Source organism: Phaseolus vulgaris, chromosome 9 (assembly GCF_051622355.1).
Source record: "Phaseolus vulgaris cultivar YP4 chromosome 9, ASM5162235v1, whole genome shotgun sequence".
NCBI lineage: Eukaryota > Viridiplantae > Streptophyta > Magnoliopsida > Fabales > Fabaceae > Phaseolus > Phaseolus vulgaris.
The window spans coordinates 4,236,572-4,254,925 of NC_143506.1; the positions used below are offsets into that span (position 1 = coordinate 4,236,572).

The 18,354-nt window shown below is 35.1% G+C and overlaps 3 protein-coding genes and 1 long non-coding RNA gene across 5 annotated transcripts; 3 read left to right on the top strand and 1 right to left on the bottom strand.

Moving 5' to 3' along the window:
* The first annotated feature begins 229 nt into the window (after nucleotides 1–229).
* On the top strand, nucleotides 230–1,380 carry LOC137821122 (uncharacterized). The gene has a single exon (XM_068625564.1). It carries the CDS (start codon nucleotides 412–414, stop codon nucleotides 1,279–1,281), a length of 870 nt encoding a protein of 289 aa, XP_068481665.1. The 5' UTR covers nucleotides 230–411; the 3' UTR covers nucleotides 1,282–1,380.
* A 902-nt stretch (nucleotides 1,381–2,282) lies between these two features.
* XBCP3 (xylem bark cysteine peptidase 3) lies at nucleotides 2,283–5,856 on the bottom strand. The gene is made up of 5 exons (XM_068625563.2): nucleotides 5,105–5,856; nucleotides 3,896–4,131; nucleotides 3,428–3,565; nucleotides 2,891–3,316; nucleotides 2,283–2,600 (listed from the first exon to the last, which is right to left on the bottom strand). Exons 1-5 carry the CDS (start codon nucleotides 5,511–5,513, stop codon nucleotides 2,523–2,525), a joined length of 1,287 nt encoding a protein of 428 aa, XP_068481664.2. The 5' UTR covers nucleotides 5,514–5,856; the 3' UTR covers nucleotides 2,283–2,522.
* A 5,952-nt stretch (nucleotides 5,857–11,808) lies between these two features.
* LOC137821410 (LisH and RanBPM domains containing protein) lies at nucleotides 11,809–15,128 on the top strand. 2 transcript variants are annotated; one of them, XM_068625994.1, is made up of 7 exons: nucleotides 11,809–12,262; nucleotides 13,098–13,239; nucleotides 14,008–14,155; nucleotides 14,231–14,306; nucleotides 14,390–14,501; nucleotides 14,614–14,705; nucleotides 14,865–15,128. In XM_068625994.1, the coding sequence occupies exons 1-7, from the start codon at nucleotides 12,230–12,232 to the stop codon at nucleotides 14,907–14,909; spliced, it is 648 nt and encodes a 215-aa protein (XP_068482095.1). In that variant the 5' UTR covers nucleotides 11,809–12,229; the 3' UTR covers nucleotides 14,910–15,128. The 2 variants fall into 2 exon arrangements, 1 of the variants encoding a protein (XP_068482095.1); XR_016515367.1 differs by lacking the exon at nucleotides 14,231–14,306 and having other exon boundaries at nucleotides 11,945–12,262.
* Nucleotides 15,129–15,436: 308 nt separating this feature from the next.
* Nucleotides 15,437–16,404, top strand: LOC137821411 (uncharacterized). Its single transcript, XR_011082791.2, has 3 exons — nucleotides 15,437–15,569; nucleotides 15,660–15,716; nucleotides 16,030–16,404. It is a non-coding gene; the product is annotated as an uncharacterized LOC137821411 (long non-coding RNA).
* Nucleotides 16,405–18,354: the final 1,950 nt, after the last annotated feature.

Below are 18,354 nucleotides of genomic sequence, written 5' to 3' on the forward strand. Positions count from 1 at the left end.
TGTATAAAACGAATGTACGGGTGCAGGAAGAAACTGCCTTCATTAAAAGGTTGAGGAGATTTTAAATTAAAGTAGTGGGCCGAAGCATTAGATTAGGCCCAATCTAATATCTGGGGCCTGATTTGCCTTGATCTAATATGGCACGTGGAATATACAGAACCACAAAAAGAAATCTTGTGTCATCTGCTTAATCTTCATTATTATGTCATCCACATAATCTCACATTGAGCAGCTATAGCAAAATCTAACTCCAGCACTGTGAAGTTCAGAACAGATTTATAACAGAAAAGAGTAATAATAAAATTAGAGAAGGTCCAATAATAACCACACAACAAAACCTTTTGTGTACATTCACTTCCACTTCTGCGTTTTCTTCTCTTATATTCTATTCTAAATTTCTCATTGGAAGAAATGGCATTCCCGCAGCTTATCCCTTCTCCTTCTTCTTATTCTTTACCTCACAAACCCTCCTTAAACCCTATAACACTCTCCCTAAACCCTAAATCCCCAACCTCTCCGCACCATCTCAATCTCGCCGTTCTCCGCCACCGCTGCCGGAAGCCTAATTCCACTCTCCGCTGCTCCGCGTCTTCCTTCTCCGAGAAGCACCACACGAACTCCCCCAACTCCGATGATGTCGTTGAGCTTCCTCTCTTCCCTCTCCCTCTGGTCCTTTTCCCCGGTGCCATCCTCCCCTTGCAGATCTTCGAGTTCCGCTACCGCATCATGATGCACACACTCCTCCACACAGACCTCCGCTTCGGCGTCATCTATACCGACGCTGTCTCCGGTACCGCCGCCGTCGGTTGCGTCGGCGAAGTCATCAAGCATGAGAGCCTCGTGGATGACCGTTTCTTCCTCATCTGCAAGGGCCAGGAGCGCTTCCGCGTGAACAGTTTGGTCCGTACGAAACCGTATCTGGTCGCGCAGGTGACGTGGCTCGAGGACCGGCCATCTCCCTCCACCGACCTTGATCTGGACGGTCTCGCCACCGAGGTGGAGACCTACATGAGGGACGTTATCCGGTTATCCAACCGGTTGGGAGGGAAACCGGAGAAGGAGGTTGGGGATTTGAGAAGAAACCTGTTTCCAACGCCGTTCTCGTTCTTCGTTGGGAGCACCTTCGAGGGCGCGCCAAGGGAGCAACAAGCCCTGCTTGAATTGGAGGACACCGCGGCCAGATTGACGAGGGAGAAGGAAACATTGAAGAACACTCTCAATTACCTCACTGCTGCTTCTGCTGTTAAAGATGTTTTTCCCTCTTCTTCCAGTTCTTCTTGATTGGTGACTTATACTCTATACCCAATGTATTGTTGCTTTTAAGTGTAACTTCGTGGCAACATATTGAGAAAATAGTTGTAAATTGTTTTCGTGCGTAAAGTCTGCTTGCTTTTTTGTTCTTTACTGTCATACCTATTATATTGCTTGAGTAGATAAAGATAGTAGATACCATCTGATATGCGCGATTCAGTACAAGTAGTGCTGCTGGCTAATAGAATATTTAATCCTTTTCATTTCGCGACCTGATGCAGACAGTTAGAAGCATATTCTGTTTTAGAAAAAAAATGCACACCACATGATTTGATGTTCTTCTGTGTTGATGATGTTTTAGTAATGTTTTTTTGATAACTTGTTCTTCAGTGAATGTGAATTGCTGTGACTGTTCATTGGCTTTAATTGTTTCTTTGGATTTGCAGTTTTGCAATTATTGGTGTTGAAACAATTTAGTTTGTAACTAGAGTTTTGTTGAACATGTTTAATGATTAGTTTCAAAGTTTATATCTGAAGGCTGAGGTTTGAGTTGTGCAAACTGAAACCAGAGCATGAATAATCCAAATGAATACAATAGGTTACCCGATTTTCACTATCCTGCAAACGAAAACAAACATCTACATTGGCAGAACTTGCACTGATGGAGGATTGAGGGTGGTTTCTTCTGTCAATATCTGTCACCTCCCTCTCTTAACTCCTTTTGTTTTGACCTTAAAAAAATAATTCTTCCATTTTTTAAAGAAAACAAAGGCACGTTTTAGTTTTAACGTAATTTTATAACCGAAGTTGATTTTATTCTGATCATATATTTAATCTGTTACAGTTCATAATCAATTTCAAGCACATGTGAAACGCATGCATCATGATGTAAAAGCCACACAAGTTAGCATTAGTAACATTTATTTTGATAGGAAAATCACATGCGAGATCCATTCTCAAACACGCACTTCTGACAACTTTGAAATGGACAAACTCCAAATGTAGTTATGCAAAACTTTAGAAGCTAGCGATTGTAGCAAAAACATACATGTTTACTCTATAGTATAACGATATGCTATTCGGGTTGTACACGCATTCCCTACTGGCTTATCCAATCAATATCCTTACACAATATCGAATATAATCCATTTGTCAAAACTTGTGATTCCTTTTGAGCGCTAATAGGCTACTATTGATAAAATAGCCCATTAACACAAATAGGATGGCAACTAGAAGAACTGAATCATACAGATGGATGGGGTTGAAAAACCTCAATTAGATTTCCAACCTCTTGGCTTGTTGGAGATATCTTTATTTCCGGATGTGATCGTTGTCGTCCCATTTGTAATCTGCAAGTATAGAGAAAGTCACTAAGGATATTTGTTTTTATTAAAAATCCAATGCTCATGACACAATTTTCTTAATACATCTTTTATTTGTATGAATACAACGTGTTAGTATTTCTTAGCAAAGAATTGCAGCAAACATGGCAATGAACTAAAAATTGTTGAATTGAAATTTGACGTCGTGCATATTGAAATATATTTTATTGGAACATAAATGTCAAAAAAATTCATCACCCAAGTTTTGGGCATCATTTACTTGTGATGAGCATAGGTCAGAAGGAGTTCATACTAACCTTTAAACATTGGCTTTTTTCTGTATCACAAATTGGATAATCACGGGGGCAACAATGCCGCTTGTCTTTGCAACACACAGCAGAAGTTAAGCCACAGCATTTCCAAGAAAAGCATATTCCAAGAAAGCTCTTGGCACAACAACATGTTTCTCCTTCTGAACAGTGAGTGAACAGATTACATCTTACAGGAGCTGGGGGAGGAGGAGGATTGGGCTTGGTCTTGATAGGATATGAAGCTAATGTGTTGATTCCACATATCCCTTTGGGATCGCCGGTGTTCCGTATCATGTGTATGTAACCTTCCATTCCCCAATATTTTCCCCACGAGTTCTTTACAATCCAATAATCAACTCCATTTTCCGAACCATATCCTACGATCAGTACTGCATGATCCAAAGAAGTTGAACATGGTCCGGAGAAGATACCCTAATACATCAATAATTTGTAGCCACTGTTAATTTTAAGATAGATAATACAGACATATGTGGTAGTAATTACAAATAGGTCAGTGTTAATATTGATCGCTGGACTACCAACCTGTGAGTACAACTGGAAAGCTCTTTCACTACCACATATGCCTACACTTACAGGCTGTGAAGCAACAGCCTTTAGTAGCTCTTCCTCGTTCGGAGGCAAATCAACATAATCATCAATTGTAACAATGTGCCTTTTTAACTGTAGATTAAATGCAGGAAGAAAGGGTGAAAACAGATAATAAACTTACTAATCTCAGTAAAACAAATAAACACAGAAGAAAGAAAGGAAAGACTTGGTTGACTCATTATCATTGATACCTGAAGTCACATTAAACAGCGATTAATTTGATGGTGGACTCATTAACAATTTTTTATCTTTCTTTTCTTTTCACTTGATCTCAAGAACTACTTACAGAGAAATCATGTTCCATGGTGCTTGGACCAACAAATTTGGGTATACAAGCATTCTGATAGACGATGAAACATAACAATTCAACATTTTGGAGGGAAAGTGGGATGAAGCAAATACCTTGTCCTTATTGCAGGGCCGTTGCCGAGCTTGGTATGGATAATCATCTTCAGTATCAATCCCTTTGTTGTCAATGACAAATTGGTACGCATAATCCATTAGTCCACCTTCACAACCACTGTTGTAGGATGTATCACAATCTACCAATTCTTGTTCAGAAAGGCTTTCAAGAGACCCAGTAACAATCTTATTTATACCTTCAATTGCACCAGTAGCCGAGAACGCCCAACATGCACCTAGATAACACATCTTAAGTTGTCACTGAATTCTATCATGAAAGCTCTCTACCAGTACAAATCACAGTGACAACCAAAGTCCAAGAAGAACAAATAGCATGTCACCAAAAATGATGAATTCAAAATCAACTACTGAATTTTTTGTACAGCATACAAGAGAGATGAGTAGCTTTTTCGTATCAAAAGTTTTTGAACTAAACAGGATTTCCCTGAAAGTCTTATGCCACGAATTGGCAAAATCGTAAAACCAGCTGACCATGGAATAGTTGTTTGTCAAATTGGAGGCGAACTAAACACCTAACAATAGTCTATCAATGCCTATTAAACGTTTGGAAAAAATAATTATTCCTTTGAAATAACTTACTAATTATAAATATTAATCTTGGAATTTGGATTTGAGATTAACATACTCCCAAAAGCTAATTCATCAAGCGAAGATTGTTTCTCACTTATGTACACTATTTACCTAGTATGCCAGAATCTCTACCACACCCATAAGCATAAAATTTGTAGGATTCCATATTCACAACAAATGGTTGGCATAAAACACCCAACATTTACATTCACAAGCATCTTAAAATTGACCAAACTTCATAATGAGATGGCTCTCCTCCCCCAAATATTACATATAACTAGTTAGTGTAAAATCTCTTAGGCGAAGGATTAAGTATCTCCAATATGATATTTGCAGAACTAAGGGTTATAATAGACGGTCCAATGAAGGCAACGACAACTACTAAGCTACTGCTATAGTGTATAATTTTAACTTCCTTTTTATTTTTCGTTCCAGAAAGTACTTACAAGAAGAAATTTGCGGCTGTCTAATCCAACTTAAAAATTGAGCTCATGGAGTGAGAGTTAAGTACTACTACCCCTAGTTATACGCACTATGAATGAGGGATGATAAACGATTAAGAAGTAAGAGTATTTGATCATTTTTGAAAAGGGCGTATAAAGAAGAAACAGGGAGTACCGCAGCTTGCTTGGTCTTTGACGGGTGTAACAGCGCCGCTCTGTCTCCAATCGATCTGAGAAGGATTGTGTAGAAGGTGACGGGGTTGTTGATTCTGAACACGCTTGAATCGAAGCAAGGAAGGGGAAAAACCAAGGCGTGAGGTTTTAAATTCATGGTGGGTGAGATCGGCGAAAGCGTTGAGGGAGAGGGTGTAGGTGGAATTGTTATCATTCGCGTTGCGGTTGTGTTGGGAGACAAAGGCATAGTTGTCCTCGAACACATGGAACCTGTAGCGTTTCTCTTTCTCGGAAGAATAGGTTTTGGCGTGTTCCTTGCACCACCTTTCGAACAGATCGGAGGTGTCGGAGGCAGAGGCGAAAGGCAAGTAAAGCGTGAATAGGATGATGAGAGAGAAGAACAATTTCATCGGACCTTTCGTAGAAAACCAGAATTAACAGCGCTGAGTTGAGTTGGGATTCCTAGAAAAGAGGAACGTACGAGGGAGAAAGGTTGAGGTAGCCACTTTTGGATCGATTCTGGACATCCAATGATCCACACGCTCCTAACTCTCAACTTCAAACCCACACTCAATATGTGTTCTATCCACTTATAATTAACTATATTTTATTTCAAAAATAAACAAACAAACATCTTTGTCTCAAAATTTAACTACCAAAGTCTACCTGCGCATAAAATTTGTTTTAAAGGCACTGTGTATATATTTTTGCAGCGTGTGTGGACTGAACACTATTTTTTTTTTCGCCAATAACACATTCTCTACGAACTCGATTTTACTTAAATTGGATAAGATTATCACCCAACACTTGAAAAAATCATGGACAATATTTTTTGTAACTGGAGAATAGTTATTCGTTCTTCAAACACTAAGTGTAGACTTCAAATTATGAAGTAATTAAAATCAATCACTACATTATTCACTTTACACTTTAGAGTAAATTAATTATTATATGCTCAGCTATTTATATAAAATAAAAGATAAAATTGGATAAGATTATCACCCAACACTTTAAAAAATCATGGACAATAATTTTTGTAGGTATTTAATTTCGTTCTTCAATCACTAACTGCCGACTTCAAATTATGAAGTAATTAAAATCAATCACTATATTATTCACTTTACACTTTAGAACTCCGTAAATTAATATTTTCTAGTTTGTGTAAGATATGTTTATAATGAAAGAAATAAATTTTATGTAAAGATTGTATGTAAGAGTTTATAGAAAATATACATAAAATTAATCGTATAAACTTATAGATATAAAACAGAACATTATAATTTAGTTTAAAAAATGTATTTTTTTCGCATTTTATAAGTAATTATTTTAATAAGCTCACAAAATAAGCAAAATTGAAGAAAAAAATAATAAATAAATATTTTGTATTTTGAAAAAGAAATGATAATTGTGCTTTGCTTTTTTATTTTTCAATTTTTTTTTACTATAATTTTATTTTAGTGTTGTAGAGGTTACCTAACCATTATGGGTGGGCTTGAATTGGATTTTCCAATCTAGATCCAATCCAAATTCAAATAAATGGATTGGATTTAAAATCCATATCCACTTCAACTAGATCAAATATATTTGGATTTTTTTAAAATCCATTTAAAATTAAATCCACTTTGTTAATTATATTAAATCTACTTTGTCAATTACATTAAATCCATTTTGATATAGACAGAGACTAACTTGGCTTGAACTAGGCCTAAGCCGACTCAACCTGGACGCAGACCAACTCGGCTCTACATCGGCCCCGACCCAGACGACTCAACATCGGTCCGGGCCGGACGACTCGACATCGGCTTGGGCCTGGACAACTCAACATCGGCCCCGACCCGGACGACTCGACATCGGCCCCGGCCCGTCGACATCGGCTCGGGCCCGTTTGGCTCGACATCAGCTTGAGCCTGCTCGACTCGGGCCCGGTCAGCTCAAAATCGGCCCTGGCCCGGTCAACCCGATAGTGGCCCGAGCCCGCTCGCCTCGACATCGGTTCAGGCTCAATCGTCTCGACATCGATCGGGCCCGCTCGCTTCGACATCGATTTGGGTTCGCTCGACTCGACATCGGCCTGGGCCCGAACGACTCGACATCGGCCCGAGCCCGCTCGACTCGACATCGGCCCGGGCCCGCTCAACTCGACATTGGCCCCGACCTGCTCGACTCGAAAGCAGCCCGGGCTCAGTTTGCTCGAAATCGGCCCGGGCCCGCTCGCCTCAAAATCGACCCGGGCCCGCTCGCCTCGACATCGACCAAAGCCGCTCGCTTCGACATCGATTTGGATTCGCTCGGCTCGACACCGGCCCGGACCTAAACGAATCATAATCGGGTTGAGCCCGCACGACTAGACATCGGTCTGGGCTCGCACAACTCAACATTGGCCCAAGCTCGAATGACTAGATATCGGCTCTGACCCCCTCGGCTCGACATTAGCTTGGACCCGCTTGGCTCGACATCAGTCCGAGTCCGCTCGGGTTGACATCGGCCCGAGCCCGCTCGGCTCGACGTGGACTTGGGTCAACTTTGCTCAACCTGCGCTTGAATTGTCTTTGCTCAACCTGGATCGGGCCAATTCAAAATCTAACCCAAAATACAATTTAGATAATCCAAAAATGTATCCAATCCATATCCAATTAATTGGATTGGATTTAAAATCCAAAAATATAGATTTGGATTTGAAATAAATCCATTTAAATGGATCAAAACTAATATGAATTTGGATAATTATGGATTGGATTTTGTAATTTGGATTTTTTGTCCACCCTTACTAACCATAATCCACTTTATGCGAAGACTTCAAGAGCTAGAGTTTTTTTCAACAAATTCATTGGGTGTGTCATCAAAAATAACTTAATTTAAAATTGGATCGGAGTTGATTTATGGATCATGGGTGAAATTAACGAGTTTGCATCTAATGTCATTTATAAACACACATTATGAAATAAACCATAGTTGAATATGACTGTTTATATTTTGAATTGGTACTATAGGTCCTTTTAGGTTGAGTGGTGAGGAAAGAAAAAAATATGAAAAAAATATAATGCATATCGAGAGTGAAAAATAATCTTTAAAACGATGGAATTGTATTTTTTTCAATATAACTTTTAAATTATACTTTTTTGTATACTCATGTTCTAATAACTTTCTATTACCTATTTTTCTTATTATGTTATATAAAACACTTATATTTAATAATTCTATCGATAATTTCGGATCATAGAAAAATGTGTTTGCGTATTTAGTATTTTTTATATTTAAAATTTTGATAGTTTTATTATGAATTAAGTTAAGTTAGAATAAAGGAGGATTCTCCATTGTTATACATAAATAGTAGTGTTCGTGAAAATCATTGTGTTAGTTGACGATTACATATACTCTAAAAAACAACAAGTATATGCAAAATTTCAAAAATAGAAATAAAAACAAAATTCTTCATTACTCGGGGCAAGACTGCATTAATGAGTCTCTTTAGACTTATAAAGAAAATCAAATTAATTCATAACATACTTTTAACCATTTAAATGTTTGATTTGAGCCTTATGTATACTAACCACAACAACAATATTTTTCGTCGTATTTCAACTTTGTCCTCAAAGTTGAAATATTGGTTTGACATTAATGTTGGAATAATGAGTTAAACTAGTAAATGAGTTGTAGGAAAATTGTTAAGTGGTGTGAGATGGATTAAGAAGGGTAAATGATATGTAAGAATATTAATAGAATTTGTGACAAAACGTGATAAATTTTATGTCAAACAGATGAATATTATGTTTGAAAAAAAAAATCAAATAATTTTACACAGAGAAACAAATCTTCCTTCCAGCTCGGATGAATAAAAAATATTTAGTGCAAATCTTGTAGGACGAATTTGGGGCTCAAATTTTAGCCACAACTCAATACACACAATAAAGAATGTTCGGTAAACATTTTAGATCAACACTCAGGGAATAAGGCATAAGTTCCAGACCGAGAGCAAATAAAACTAAAAAACTTGTTTTTTCGAAAACAAAATGTCTTGATTTTTCTTCCCTATATCTTTTTTTGTGTTTTGTTTTTGGAGATGCCTCTTTAAGTGCATGCAAACAACATATAATGAAAGTACTTTGTGAATTTTTTCGGATTTTTTTAATGTGATATGGACCCATAATAAAATTGTAGAAAGTATGACGAAAGTTCACGAATTTGGAAGAAAGAAAGCCTTTGAGTGCGCCAAATTTTTGAATTTTTTTTCCAAAACAATTTTTTCTTGAAATTCTATGTAAGAATCCCAACAACATTTGGGACAAAATACGATAAATTTCAAGTCAAACGGATGAGTATTCAGTTAGAAAAAATATCAAACAGTTTCACACATGGAAACAAATCTCCCTTCCATCCCTGACAATGATGAATAAAAAATTTATTGCAAATTTTGTGGCACGAATTTGAGACTCAAATCTCAGTCACATCACAAAACAAACAATAAGGAATGTTTGGTAAAAACTTCATATTTAAAACACCCAATGAATAAGGCTTAATAAGTCCAAGACCGACAACAAACAAAACTGGAAAACTTGTTTTTCCGAAAATAAAACGTCCTGGATTTTCTTTCCTATATCTTTTTTTTTGTTTTATTTTCGGACGTGATTCCTTAACTATGTGAAAACAACATATGAAAGTACTTGTGTGAATTGTTTTAGAATTTTTCAATGTAATATGGACCTAGAATAAAATTGAGAAAGTAAGGCCAAATTTAGAGAGTTTGGAAAGAGGAAAGCCTTAGAGATGCACAAAATTTTTGAAATTTTTTCCTCAAAACAACTTTTTGTTAAAATTCCATGTAAGAATCCCCACAAAATTTGGGACAAAACGCGATAAATTTCAGATCAAACGAATGAGTATTCAATTAGAAACAAAATCAAACAGTTTCACACACAGAAACGAACCTTCCTTCCAATCCTGACATTGATGCATAAAAATGTATTGCAAATCTTGTGGATGAATTTGAGGTTCAAATCTCAGCCACAACTCAATACACACAATAAAGAGTGTCTGGTAAAAATTTCAAATCAAAACACCAAGGGAATAAGGCGTAATAAGTCTTAGACTGAGAGCAGAGAGAACTGGAAAAAAAAAATCCGACAAGAAAACGTCTTCACTTTCTTCCCTATATTTTTTTTTGTGTTTTGTTTTTTGACGTGTCTTCTTAACTGAGTGTAAAAAAACATATGAAAGTACTTGTGTAAATTTTTTCGGAATTTTTCAACGTAATATGGACACAGAATAAAATTTTAGAAAGTATGGTGAAATTTTTTTAGTCGGTCTAGGACTTATTGATGACTTTGAGCTCTTCTCCTTGCGGTTTTTGTGGTGGTTTTGGTGGAAGCATTCACAGATTGAGGTGGAACAAGGCTCTCCTAAGAGTTATGGTAGCCTTGGAGGTGCATGAAGAGTAGGAGAGTGAGAGAGGTTCGGCCAACTCTCTTTGTAGGTGAAAGGTTTGAAGATTAGAGACCTAAATCTTAAGAGATTTTAGGCAAGAGAGTAAGAATGACACATTTTAGCAGCATTTCATTACTCAAATTAATCTTACAAAATGAGAGCCAAGCACCTCAATTTATAGTGTTTAGAGGGCTGGAAATTCAAAAGAAAGTGGAGGGAAATTCAAATGAATTCCCTCCCAAAAATGGAGCCTAAATGAGCACATGGAGATGGGTGTGTCTAGTTTGTATGCTCACCCCCTCCATGTGCTTTCTAGACCGGCCTTGGTAAATTTAGAGGTTTTTTTAGAAACTCTAAGTTTACCTAGGTTGGTGTTTTAGGTGCCAAAATTAATTCTAAGAAAAATTACAAATAAAGTTCCTATGCTAATTTTGACAAAAAATTAAAGTCTACTCTACACTAGAGTTTATGACATTTGAACATGTAAAATAACGTCTTCTTGGATCCTCTTGGCCATAACTCTAGGGTTGGCCAAAATCTACCATTTGGTGGGCTTGCGTGTGGGCTTGTGCTTGGGCCTCTTCCGTCACTTATTATGCCTTATTCATGAGGTATTTTGATCTAAATTTTTTACTAGACATTTCTTATTGTGTGTATTGAGTTGTGGCTGAGATTTGAGACTCAAATTTCTTCCACAAGATTTGCAATAAATTTTTTATTCATCATTGCCGAGCTGAGGGAAATGTTCGTTTATGTGTGTGAAATTGTTTGATTTTTTTTCAAACTGAATACTCAACTGTTTGACCTAAAATTTGTCGCGTTTTGTCCCAATTTTTTTTAGATTCTTACATAGAATTTCACCAAAAAGTTCTCACGAAAAAGTTTTGAGAAATTTTTACACTCAAATACTCTCTTGCCTTATTTGTGAAATTTTGTCATATTTCAATGATTTTATCATGAGTTCCCAGTCCGCTTTTTATTTCTCTTTATCAAATTGATATTTCTTTTTCATTTTTTTATTTATTCATTCCATTAAATTGAGATCTATTAATAAAAATAAAATATTATAAAAAAATGAGAGATTTTATTTCACCCCTTACATTGATGTGTGTGCCTAATAATATAAATACTATACACCTTTCAAGAATTTGTTCAGATATTAACTATTTATTAAAATGTAAGTTATAATAATATTATATTTTGGTAAATCTAGGAGTCCACACTTATGACCTCTCAGTTGTTATTAACATAGATGAATCTCATGAAGCCTGTTTCACCTACCACATGCCTATAGTGCTAACGGTCATGGTTCTTGAGTCTAAAAATAAACCTTGTAAAACATTAACTTCTTAAAACATGGATTATACAATCTAAAACTTATTTAAATGTATAAAAGTATAGCGTCATACTAGGGTTAGTTGGGAGAATAAAAACAAAGAAACAGATTTTTTGGGAAAGAGAATCGTAATTGGTTGATTTGGGTTCAGTGGGTCGCTCGCTCACGTGCACCAGGCAGACTCATCACGAGTTGAGAATCACTCACGTGTTTGATCTGAGAAAACACACACCCACTACGCAGTGCTATCATCACGAACACGAACGGTTTGAATTGGAATCGGATCGTTTAGTAGCCACCGCAACGCAGTCGTGTCGTAACCGGCGCCTTCTTTCACTGTTTGGTTCTCACGTTGTTGTCTACCGAACCATGGACCTCGATCCTCGTCAATACGAAAACGTTGTATGTTTCTTTTTCCCTTTCCGTGCGCTATTGCTACTACTTCACTCTCTTCTTTTATGACTTTATTTTCTGGGACTGTGTTGTCAATTTCTCATATCCCGATCCCTTCTCGGGCCACTATTCGCATCTGTGCTCATTTAACGCTTCGTTGTTTTTTCTAACAAAATTTTGTTGAGTCCTATTTCCCTGTAGAACACGTAGTTGTTTATTGAGGTATCGACTAAAATGGAGACCCTTGTGAGTAGTTGGCCTGTGGATATTAATAATATGTTGCTTTCGCGATAAATGATTTCTTAGTCTTAGGGAAAAACTTCGATTAATTATTTCCTGAAAGATATTCCCAACCCTAATTTCTCATGGCAAAAAATTGAACATAAGAGGGATTGGAAACATGAAATAGAATATTTCTCCTGTCCTGTGTACTCGATGTTGCTCTCACATGAATCGCTTCGCTACAATTATGCGTTTTGGTTCCGATGATTAAAATTTTTGCCCTCAAATTTATGTTTGAAAGAGAATGTAATTAAATCCCTGGGAGGTTAGTTGAGTGGATAAGAGATGGTTTTGTATTTCAGTGTGCATATGAACTTGTCATTCATTTCTCTGGGATGAAGTAAAATTAAGTTTCTCTCTAAGTGGTCTTTGAGTTTGTCTTGGATTGGGCGTCATCCCCTCCTCCTAATTTTTATCTACCAAAGAAATAGAGTTGAGCTGAGATTGAATCCTTGTAGTATGCTTTGTTGGTTTTCTATTTTTGAATTGTTGATTTTCTGGTTCCATTGATTCTCTTGCTGTAATTAATCCATAATTTTTTCTTGGTTACTTGAATTTACAGGCTATAAATGATAATGACATCCACAGTATTGTACTGTCATATCTTATACACAATTGCTACAAAGAATCGGTGGAATCATTCATTACTAGCACTGGGACAAAGCAGCCATCAGATTATTTAGAGGACATGGACAAAAGGAAAAGTAGGTTTATGGTTATTTTTGGTGTACAAAGCTAATTCAAGACTTTTTGGTGTTTTCTGGTTATATTTTATTTGCTTGCTTAGCCTAGAAATTATACACTAAGTTCATTCATAACAGCTCTTGAGAACTTTTCAAATATAAAATTCACGTTGTCAACCCCAACTCGAGGGATGCTGAACTGTTGTTCGCGTTAATACTACTTGAAACATCTGTGGTTCTTTTATTTGAAATTGAAATGACCCGACTTTTGTATTTGAATTGTGATTAGACTGTTTTTGTTTAGTTGTGGTGTTAGTTCCTGAAACTTGGAGTGAATCTGGTTTTGGTCCCTTAAATTTGAAAAAGTTAGTTTTAGTCTCTCAAATTTAGAAAAATGTGGTTTTAGTCCCTAACACTAAATTAGAGGGACTAAAAAACAACTTTAAACAAACATTTTATGCCCTTCAAATTTAGTATTTAGGGATACAACTATATTTTTGAAAAGTTGAGGGTCTAAAAGAACTTCTGTAAGTTTGGAGGATTAAAATGACATTTATCCTAAAGTTTAGAGACTAAAAACATATTTAAGCCTACTTTTTTTCTAGCAGATCTTTTTTACTATGTTAAGATATCTCTACCGGGCTTCTCTTGACATTTTAAGATATCTTATTGTGCCACAAAGGGTGCTGGGAAATCCTCCACACTCCTATGAAGATAATTTGGCTTTATATTGGATCTTATTATTAGTAATGAAAACATTTCATGATGATAAATTTCACTTTTCTTTAGGAATCTTTCACTTTGCACTTGAGGGAAATGCACTCAAGGCTATTGAGCTTACTGAGCAGCTAGCACAGGATATTTTAGAGAAGAATAAGGATTTGCAGTTTGATCTACTAAGCCTTCATTTTGTTGAGCTCGTCTGCTCAAGGAAATGGTAAGCAGAATTTAATTTTGTCTCTAAAAGAATCCGTAGACTTCCCACTTTCATATAATTTCATTTTATTGCCAGCACAGAAGCTTTGGAGTTTGCTCAGACCAAGTTGGGCCCTTTTGGAAAGGAGCCCAAATATATGGAAAAACTTGAAGTATGTTTTGAATTTCGCATAGTTTTTGTGTGATGTACGCGTGTGCTTAAGATTGAATTTTTGCTATGCTACTGTTGTTGCAGGACTTTATGGCCCTTCTTGCTTATAAGGAGCCAGAGAAATCCCCAATGTTTCATCTCCTTAGCTTAGAGTATCGGCAACAGGTTGCAGATAGTTTGAATCGAGCTATTCTTGGTTGGTTAACATGTTATCTGCATCTTTCTTTAATATATTTTGTGGCAAATCATGGTGCTTTTTTCTATCCATGTTTAATGTGATTTTTTCTGTGATGGTGGGTAATTGGCAGCACACTTGAATCTTCCCAGATACACAGCAATGGAGAGGCTAATACAGCAGACTACAGTTGTTAGACAATGCTTAAGTCAAGAACCTGGCAAGGTAATGGGTATAGCTTATGAAATTTAAGATTTGATGCGAAGTTCTGTCTGACCTGGAAAACCTTGAATGCTCAGCTCATCTTGGACCAGTAAAAGGGAGATGTAGCTACTATAGTATGCACAATTGGTGTTCAAGCTGATTCTTTCATTATCTTTGCAGGATGGGCCTCCGCCATTTTCCTTAAAGGATTTTCTCAAAAGTTGATGGAGAGTCAATTGGGAAATGAAACACGTTTACCTTCATGTCACATATTGGATTTGTTAATGGTCTTATCATAGGTGTAAATTTTTTGAATACCTTTTCATCTATAAATTGTTTGCTGCCAAGCGATCTTGATCTTTTTGGTCTTGGTGCACTTGTGTGAACATGAGTAAACCATGCTTACCAATGTTAAAAAATGCAACCGGTACCGGATTGAGATGATCCTTCCTGTCTGAGGCATTTAGTTGGTTTCATTTATGGCCTAATTTCAACTGCCTTAATTTCTACTAATTTAAGTTATTTTCTATCCATTACAAGTTTGAACAGACAAGAATAATTATCACAATTCTCTAAATTTAGATGATTTTTAATCCATTAAGGTGAGCTGAAGGATATATATATATATATATATATATATATATATGTGTGTGTGTGTGTGTGTGTGTGTGTATTACTTTTTTCTTTTAATATTTGACGTAAAATGCTTAGGCTTCTTCTGGTTACATGTATGTGAATATTAGAAGGAAGATTGAAGACTAATAGTCTATGATATTATCTTTTCTCCAGGTTTGTAAGTATCAGCATTTTGTTATATATTAATATCTTAAGAGAGTACGAAAAGGCGCGTGGCTGGATTAAATTTCCGTTTGGGTGGTTATTATTGTATGAATTTTTAATTTTATTTTAGCTACATTCTTATTATTTTGGTGTGAGTATCAATATTTGTTTAATGATGCACAATAATCCATGCAGTGCCATTGTTCCACTCAACTTCTCTTTCTGTAAATCATTTGATTCAATAATATGATGGTGAGGATTAGGCTGTTTCTTCCTGCACTTCCTTATATTCTTCTCTTACCTTCATACATTTTCATATTTTCAAAAATATTCCTCTTTAATATTCTGGATTACGTAATCTGGAAGTTTTTATTTAAAATTGTAATTAGCTTCTGGATTATATAATCGAAAATCTTTTTTCAGATGCATGATTAGTTTCTGGATTATATAATCTGGAAATCTTTTTCTCAAATGTGTGTCCGGATTACATAATCCGAAAGTTACTCTATTGGGGTAGCATAAGAAGGATAAAAATGTGATAAAAATGTATTTTCATGTTGTGTAGGGGTGATAGAAGAATTTATGGAGGTGGAGGAAGAAACAGGAGGATTAATCTTCCATATCCAAAGACACCAATTTCCTCAAAACACTATGGCCGTTACACTTTGCACCCCTATTATTTTGAAGTTGCACCCCATGGAGGTGGTGAATGACTAAACTGCCCATGCTTCATATTTATAAGAATGTAATTTGGAATGTACAATTGCATATTAATGCATTTTAGATTTTTTATTTTGAAATATTTGTTTTGTATTTTGAAATGTATATTTCTATTCTGGATTGTATTTTTGTATTTTGAAATATACATTATAGAATACAAATTTATCTGTACATTTTGGAATAGAAATATATACATTTTAAAATAGAATATAAAATATATATTTTAGATTATACATTCTTAATATATATTTTGTATTTTGAATTATATATTTTAAAATATTTTTTTTATAGTGTATATTTTGAGATATAAATTTAATTTTTAAAATATTAGAATGTAGAATCCAAAAACTACATAAATAAAATTTCAAAAACAAAAATAAACACTCACCAAAGTCATTTCACCAACCACAGCGGAGTAGGACTAGTCACCACTAAAAACCTCCAAGCACTGGCAACATCTTCCCAAAGTATCCAAAAACTCCAACAAAAACACATTGAATGTCCACAGCTAATGATTTATTTTTAAAAATGTAAAATTATAATTTTCAATTTTATGGAGATTCAATTTCAAAACATGTGAGGGTGGTTGTTTCTTCATGCACCTCAATAGATTCTTCTAGAACTCCATACTTTTTACAATATAAAAAATACCATTGATATCTTTTTATTTTAAAATGAATCCAGAAAAACTCCAGAATACAGGATTCGTAAGGTATTTTCTGATCCAAATACCTTTCAGAATTTATAATCACGAATAAGTTTCTTAAAAAAATATAATCCATAAGGTTTTTTAAATATGGAAATACCTTTTTTGAATTTTGTAATCCAAAATATCTTTTTTAAGAAAAAATATTTTGAGTTATAAAATTTAAAAGATATTTAAGAATCTAAAAATATTTTCTAAATTCTACAGGAGGAAAATTTTAAAAAAAACTATTATAAATTATAGAATTATGTAGCACAAACACGGACAGTGATACGACACGAATACGAATACGAAGATACATATAATCTCTAAAATGTAGGATACGAGGACACATATCTATATATTATATAATTATGAATTATATAAATTGTCAATAAAGACTTATGTACACAAGTATGTTCCAGATTTTTTTTAGTAGAAATATGTTTTTCATAACTGGTTCAAAAGTATTTGTTTTTTACTTTTATATATACAATAAATTTGAGTTTTTAGAAAATTAATGTATTTTTTCATTTTAAAATTATGTTAGAACCGTGCTAGAATTTTCAGAAATCCAACAAATATTTTTTTAATTGAACATTTCATGAATACGTGTCCTACAAGTGTCGGTGTCCGATATGTGTATCCGATACCGACACGTCATTTAAGAGAAGTATCCGAGTTTTCATAGTTATAGAATGTAGAAAGTATTTATAGATTCAAATATATAGTTTAAAAAAAATATCTTTTAAAGAAGGAAATAGTCTTTTTACCTAACTTATGGGTGTGAGGAGAAACTATAAAGGTGCAGGAAGACAAAACACCATTTATGTAAAAATAGAGGCCCGGAAAAGCAATCTTAAGGGCTTTGTCCACTGTTTCTAACCTTTCGCATAAGCCATTAGTTTAAGACTGTTTCTTCCTGCACCTCCATATCTTCTTCTGCCACCTCCATACACAACATGAAAATACACTTTTATCCTTCTTGTGTCACCCCATACAATAGTTTTCGGATTATTTAATCCAGAAACTCATTTGAAAAAAGACTTCCGGATTACATAATCCAGAAGCTAAATAAGACTTCCGGATGTAATCCAGAAAGTGATCATGCATCTGAAAATAGACTTCCGGATTATGTAATCTAGAAACTAATTACAAGTTTGAAAAATGACTTCCGAATTATGTAATCCGGAAGGGGCATTTTTGGAATTTCGAAAATTTATGGAGGTGAGAGAAGAAAGTATGGAGTTGCAGGAAGAAACAGTCTTAGTTTAATTATGAAGTGTGTTGTCAATGTTGATGCATGATTAATTTTGGTCTCTCAATTGCATTATTAACACAACCTTGCAAGTTCTTATGTCGTGTACTTTTGATTATTAATTTGTGGGTTTACTTAAAAATATATGTAATTTTAAGACAAATTTTTATGGAAGCCAAATTTAACATACATTACAATTTTTTTATCAGATAATACTGTAATTCTTT

What these genes read in the sequence shown, in the direction of transcription:
- LOC137821122 (XM_068625564.1), top strand. Translation starts at nt 412, where the DNA reads ATGGCATTCCCGCAGCTTATCCCTTCTCCTTCTTCTTATTCTTTACCT.
- XBCP3 (XM_068625563.2), bottom strand. Translation starts at nt 5,513, where the DNA reads ATGAAATTGTTCTTCTCTCTCATCATCCTATTCACGCTTTACTTGCCT. An exon ending in GGCCCTGCAATAAGGACAAG is followed by an intron (nt 3,566 to 3,895) that starts GTATTTGCTTCA and finishes TTTAATCTACAG; the next exon opens with TTAAAAAGGCACATTGTTAC. An exon ending in CTTTCCAGTTGTACTCACAG is followed by an intron (nt 3,317 to 3,427) that starts GTTGGTAGTCCA and finishes TTGATGTATTAG; the next exon opens with GGTATCTTCTCCGGACCATG.
- LOC137821410 (XM_068625994.1), top strand. Translation starts at nt 12,230, where the DNA reads ATGGACCTCGATCCTCGTCAATACGAAAACGTT. An exon ending in CTCGTCAATACGAAAACGTT is followed by an intron (nt 12,263 to 13,097) that starts GTATGTTTCTTT and finishes TTGAATTTACAG; the next exon opens with GCTATAAATGATAATGACAT. An exon ending in GGACATGGACAAAAGGAAAA is followed by an intron (nt 13,240 to 14,007) that starts GTAGGTTTATGG and finishes ACTTTTCTTTAG; the next exon opens with GAATCTTTCACTTTGCACTT.